General features: G+C 38.1%; 1 protein-coding gene across 1 annotated transcript; it reads right to left on the bottom strand.

The window, feature by feature from the left end:
• Positions 1-1,680: 1,680 nt before the first annotated feature.
• On the bottom strand, positions 1,681-2,628 carry LOC103213174 (olfactory receptor 2W3-like). Its single transcript, XM_007959041.2, has one exon. The coding sequence runs from the start codon at positions 2,626-2,628 to the stop codon at positions 1,681-1,683; it is 948 nt and encodes a 315-aa protein (XP_007957232.2).
• Positions 2,629-6,204: the final 3,576 nt, after the last annotated feature.

Below are 6,204 nucleotides of genomic sequence, written 5' to 3'. Positions count from 1 at the left end.
AGTGAAATGAGTCAATCACAGAAGGACAAATATTCTATTAGTCTACTATTGGACTAAAAAAGGTACTTTAAAAAGTCAAGGACAGGTTTATACATAGAAGGAAACTTTCTTTATTGATTACCAAGGATGGGATGGGTGAGGAGGGATAATTGCTAGATAGCTAAGAGAGAAATATTGATTTGTCAATACTTTGACGAGAAAAGCAACTTGCCAAAATAGAGTAACAAACATGGCAATGCTAAGGAAAAGGAAGATGCAGAGTGGTGCACAAGAGGTACAGAAAAAAACAAAGATAAACATTTTTACATATACAATACTGCATTATCAGCAATATTAAACATTAATCTATGGATAAATAGATGGGTATTCAGGCTGAATGATCGGATATGTCTAATCAAAAGGGAATATACCCATGATCATATATAAGGTTGGCAGACAATATTTCTACTTATGTGTTTGTATGTACTGTAAGAATGCCCATATAAATAGAACTAACAGGAGGCAAAATTATTATAACTTTTTAGTCACAATCAACCACCCTAATTGAGTGAGTTGTTGGACCAGTGGGCTTGGGACCTTGGCTGTGAGGGACATAAAGCTCAATTGGCATAACATACTACACTAAAACATTATTCTACATCCTACTTTGGTGAGGAGCAGCTTTTGGTCTCTTGCAAGGGACCTACATGCAATATTTTGTCCCTCTTCATCCAGAGCAAAGAAGAACAAAGAAAACCAAAGACATGTGGAGACAATCAATCCAAGAGACAAGTGGGCCATTCAAACTTCAGCCTACATGACCTTGAGACCAGAAATACTAGAGTGTTTCCATCTACCCTGTCAATTACTCAGTAAGAGATCAGTGCAGGAGATTATGGATAAAGTGGGAGAACAATGTAGAACAAAACTTAAAATCATGAAAAAAGAGCCAGTCTTACTGGTTTGATAGACCCTGGGGAAAACCCCAAGACTGTGGCCCCTAGTTACTCTTCAGGACTGGAAATAAAATCACTCCCATGGCTTCCGGCCCAACAATAGACAGGCATATAGGGTGAATACTTACACCAATAAATACACTCCTTAGAACTATCGATTGTGGGAGAACAACAGAAGGGCAATATTTGCATAGGGAGATAGCTAAGAGTTCAGGGATGCATAGGAAAGAAGGACACAAGAAAGAGGTAACTAGAGGGAAGAAGTGGGAAGAGAGCTGTTATTTTTTGGGGATTGCAGTTAATGTCAGAAAACAAAATGTGTGTGAACTGCTGTGTGTAAATGAATTTGCTCTATCAATTTTCACCCAAATCACAATAGAATACAAAATAAAGATGTATTATTTCAGAGATGAAGCAATCTTTTAGAGGTCCAATGCAACTCACAGCCACTGAGTCGGATCCAACTCATAGCACCCCCTCCTTGGGTTTCCGAGGTGATAACACTATAGGAGTAGAATGCCCAACTTCCTGCCGAGGAGGGGCTGGTGGGTTTGAACCACCTGTCATTTGGTTAGCAGTCAAATGCCTTAGACACTATGCCACCAGACCTCCTTTTAGACATCCAAGAAAAGACAAATAAGGGGGTGAGGGGATGTTACAGACTTAGATAAAAATCTTCAAGGCACCATCAGTGGCCCTTATTGGAAATGGTGACCAGGGCTTGATTTGTAGTTAGGTAAAGCCCTTATTCCTTTCCTACCCCTCTGTAACCCAGCAACAATCTTTTCAGTGCCCCCTTCACCTCTTTGTTTCTGAGGGTATAGATCAGAGGATTCAGGAGTGGGGTGACAATGTTGTAGAAGAGTGTGAGGAACTTGCCTTGGTCTTTGGAGGAGCTTGTTCCTGGTTGCATGTACATGTATATTATATTTCCATAGAAAAGTGAGACCACAGTGAGATGGGAACCACATGTGTTGAAGACTTTGTGTCTCCCTGAAGATGACTGGATACTTAACACAGCCTTCACGATGTAGCCATAGGAGATCAGGATAAAAGTCAATGGTGACAGTACAATGCCCACTGCCAGAATGAAGGCAATGCCTTCCACAGCAGCTGTGTTGACACAGGCCATCTGAATCAGGGCTGGCATCTCACACAGGAAGTGGTCCACCTTTCGGTACCCACAGCGGGGCAACCACAGGGTCATTGGGGACATAATCAAAGAGTTGGCCACACCACATCCCCAAGCAAGGGACACTAATCCCAGGCAGAGCTGAGGATGCATGATAATCATGTAATGTAGGGGCTTGCAGACTGCAACAAACCGGTCATATGCCATGACAGCCAGGAGCAGGCATTCCACACCACCTAGACCCAGGAAGAGAAAGAGCTGGATGGCACAACCAGTGTAGCTAATAGTCTTATCATATCCATTAAGGTTGTAGAGAAGCTGGGGGATAGAGCTTGTGGTGAAACTGAGATCAAGGAAAGAGAGATGGGTAAGAAAGAAATACATAGGTATGTGGAGATGAGGGTCCAGCTGGGAAACCAGGATGATGGTGGTGTTGCCCACAAGGGTCAGGAGATAGGCAATCAAGATTACCACAAAGAGGATTCTCTCCAGATGGGGACGATCAGAAAATCCCAAAAGGATAAAATGGCTTTGGGAGCTGTCATTGTTGCCATCCATCATCTCTACTGCACCTGAAGACAATAAAAACAGGAAAAACAACAGTGGCAGCCACAAATATTAAGAGATTTCATTTCATCAAGACAGTCTTCTATGCCTTTTACATTTATTTATCTATTTAACCCTAACAACAATAATATGGTACTGGTACTATTATTATTTCAAACATACTGTAAGGAAAAGCTAAGGCATAAGCACAAATAAATAGTCATATCTAAGAAGGTGTAGGTGCAGAGCTGATGTTTGAACCCATGGTATACGGCTTAACATTGTCATCTTAACCACTAGTGATATTGCCTCTAACTTCAAGGAATTGAAACATAAATTCTGTCTTGACAAACCAAGAGACACAGTGCTTAAGCTCTTGCCAAAACCTAAGAGACCTAAAATGGTGCCCCCAAATTATCAATTAATTAAACAAATAAAACAGTTGCCATAAAGTCAATTCTGACTCATAGAGACCCTGTGTGTCAGAACATAACTGCACTCCATAGGGCTTTCAATGACTGTGATCTTCAGATGTAGATCACCAAGTCTTTATTCCAAAGTGTCACTGGGTAGATTTGAACTGCTGCCAAACTTTTAGTTAGTAGCCAAGTGCTTAACCATTTATGGTACACAAGGACTCCTAATCAATTAACAGTATGCAAGAATTTTTCATTATATGTCATATACTTTAAGTAGTCCTAGGAGCTCTGGTGGTGTAGTGCCTAAGGCATTTGACTGCTAACCAGAAAGCTGGTGGTTCAAACCCACCAGCCACTCCTCCTAAGGAAGAGTAAGCAATCTACTTCCTTAGGGATACTGCCTCAGAAACCCAGGGAGGTGTCTCTATGAGTTGGATCTGACTTGATGGCAGTGAGCTTCTTCTTTTTTTTTTTTTTCGACCTAATCTTCATCCCAAAGACACGCCTCACAACATTCAAAGCAAAGAAGATATACAAGTCTCAGAAACAAATATAAAGGAACAGAATAAAATAACTAGTCTATAGCTTCAAATTTCTGTGGTCTGATACCTTGTTCAACACTAACAAGTTTGAAATCTTGGAAAGTTCATTACGTTTTCATTATTGCTCACAAATCAGGCCTGCCTTGCTTATTTTACAGATATGTTTTCAGATTTTTTTTTTTTATTTCAAAGAATTTTGTTAAGTATTAAAGTGGTTATGTAGGTTAAATAAAATTGTATCATACAAACAAAGAATGGGAAAATACACATCTGAGGCTAGGCAAGGCAATTCTAAAGGGGAAAAGGGGGGAAAAAATCTAATGAGAAGAAACTATCCTCAGTATATAACCAAATATATTTTGAGAATATAATCAAAACATGCTTTGACAACTGACTAATCATTTATGGCAGCAAAAAGTGTGCACCCATACTTCACTACTACCACAAACAACAATTGCATTAAAGTATTTTGAAAAAAATTACAACTGCTAAAAGGAAACAATAATTTTCCTTGTTTTATCTTATTTTCTCTCTGAACAGCCTCAGTTTAGGCAGAACTCACTAGGAAAATATGGTTCTCAAAAAGTTATGAAGAAATTTTCTTAGTGGTCATTGAGTTTATGATAGTAGTGGTAGAGTGATTTGAAAAACTGCAGTGCTAATGGTTGTAGGACTTTTAGGATGTAATCAATTTCACTGAATTGCACATGAAGAGGTTATTGAGATAGTGTGTTTTGGTACGTAAATTTCCACCACAATGAAATTAGAAAAGCTTTGAAGCAAAATACCAAAAAAAAAAAAAAAAAAACTGATTGCACATTAAAAATAATCCTCATTCAAAGAAGCACTATTAATAAAACTTTGACAATGCTAGAAAGTCAGCATTATAATTGAAAGGCTTTCTTAATATATTTTTCAATCAGTAAGAAAAGGTAAATAAAATAGCTCATAAATTAAAGTGACAGTTCACAGAAAAAAATACAAATGATTTGCAAAAAGAATTCTACTTTTAAACACTGGGCATATTCTCACTGATGATAAAAAAATACAAATTAACATATAAATATAAATGTTTTCAAAGAAGTCTGGAGAAAAGAGCACATTCTCATAAATCCTTGTGCAAATTTACTCTGGAACAGTATCTCTGAGAGATTTTTATAAATTTAAATCAATATTTTAAATACATATATGCCTTTCCTTTGCATATGTTGTTTTGACAAAAGAAACATCTGCTCCTAATAAAATTTCCAATTACATTTATAATCCATTAGTTGCAAATCTAGAAATACATTCAGCATTTATTATCTCCCCAATATGTGTATACACATCCTAAAGAGTCTTGATTATGGCATTGTTAACAATAGATATTACTGGTAAGCAAAATCTATGTTTATGCTTATAGAAAAGATTTAAAAAGCACATCTTTGTGAACTGAATTCCTATGTTTATAAGTGAGAAACTGAGGAAGAAAAATTGACAGATTCCTCTGAATGTATAGGAACATTCATGAAGGTTGCTAACTGCAAAAACGACATAGAGGAGACATTGCCTGACCTTCTCTGACTTCAGAAGTGAGGACGAGGATCAAATCAGTATCAATAGCCCAAGAGTGGTTCCTACAAGCCTGAGGCCAGACTACATCTACCCTCCAAACATTTGATCAATTCTAACACTAACCATTCTTTCCATAGCACTCTCTGTATTTGATAATTCATTGCAATGGCCACAGAACTCACAGACAACACTCACAATTATGTGGTTTATTAGGGAAATAACATGTTACAATTGAGGATCAGAAATGCTCAGGAGACAGTTCTTTTATCAGAACTGCCTCCCTTCAGCTGTGTCCAAAGGCAGGTCTCTCTCTGCTCCTCAGCCCCTCTGCCTGATCTCTGTCCTGCTCAGTAAGTGTTAAGCATTTTAGTTCTGCTGATAAATGCTTAGGGGCACTTCATTCTGCCAGTAAGTCTAGGCCAAAGGCATTCAGTTTTCTTGGTCTGTGGATCAGTGAGCCATGTTCCATGGATGTATGACCAGAGGCACCCAACTCTGTTGGCAAGCTGCCTGCTGAAAGTCACTCAACTTTCCTCTTCCATGGGCTGTCTTATACAAGTCTCTTGGTTCTGTTGCCTCTGTTTCTCACCCTTTCTTATTCATATCCTTCCTCCCAGGTCTTCTATTATCCAGGTGGTCTCTTTATTTAAAAAAAAAAAAAAAAATTAAGCAAATTGTTACTAATTTCAAACTCGGTACTTCACTCATCCAATCTCATTGAATTTTCTCTCAGTGTGAGTTTGAGGAGAACTGGAGTATAGACACAGTTCTGATATTTCTTTTCCCACTGCGGTGGTCTCCTCCAATTAGAGTATTTGTTCCTTCCTTCCTTATTCTTTTTCCCTCCCTGGTATCTTAAATTAGAATAAGTTTTTGCCTTTTTTTGTTTCGTTTTACCATTTTTTAACATTGTCCAGTACATTTTTTTTTTCTTTGATTGTAGGGGAAACATTTCTTTCTCCTACTCAAAGCTCTCTCTTGCAGAGAACTAATTCCTCCCACTACTAAATCAGGATTCTTCCCTTAGGAATGGGTGGTACATGAAAAGATCAAAAACTCAATCTAATGAATGATGA

The sequence above is a fragment of the Orycteropus afer genome, unplaced genomic scaffold, assembly GCF_000298275.1.
Source record: "Orycteropus afer afer isolate SDZICR_OR568_19922 unplaced genomic scaffold, OryAfe1.0 scaffold01375, whole genome shotgun sequence".
Taxonomy (NCBI): Eukaryota; Metazoa; Chordata; class Mammalia; order Tubulidentata; family Orycteropodidae; genus Orycteropus; species Orycteropus afer.
Note: the sequence above shows the minus strand (reverse complement) of the source record. Positions and strands in the feature narration are given on the sequence as shown.

Bases quoted from the DNA above. Each gene is read 5' to 3' on its own strand.
- LOC103213174 (XM_007959041.2), bottom strand. From the start codon at position 2,628: ATGATGGATGGCAACAATGACAGCTCCCAAAGCCATTTTATCCTTTTG.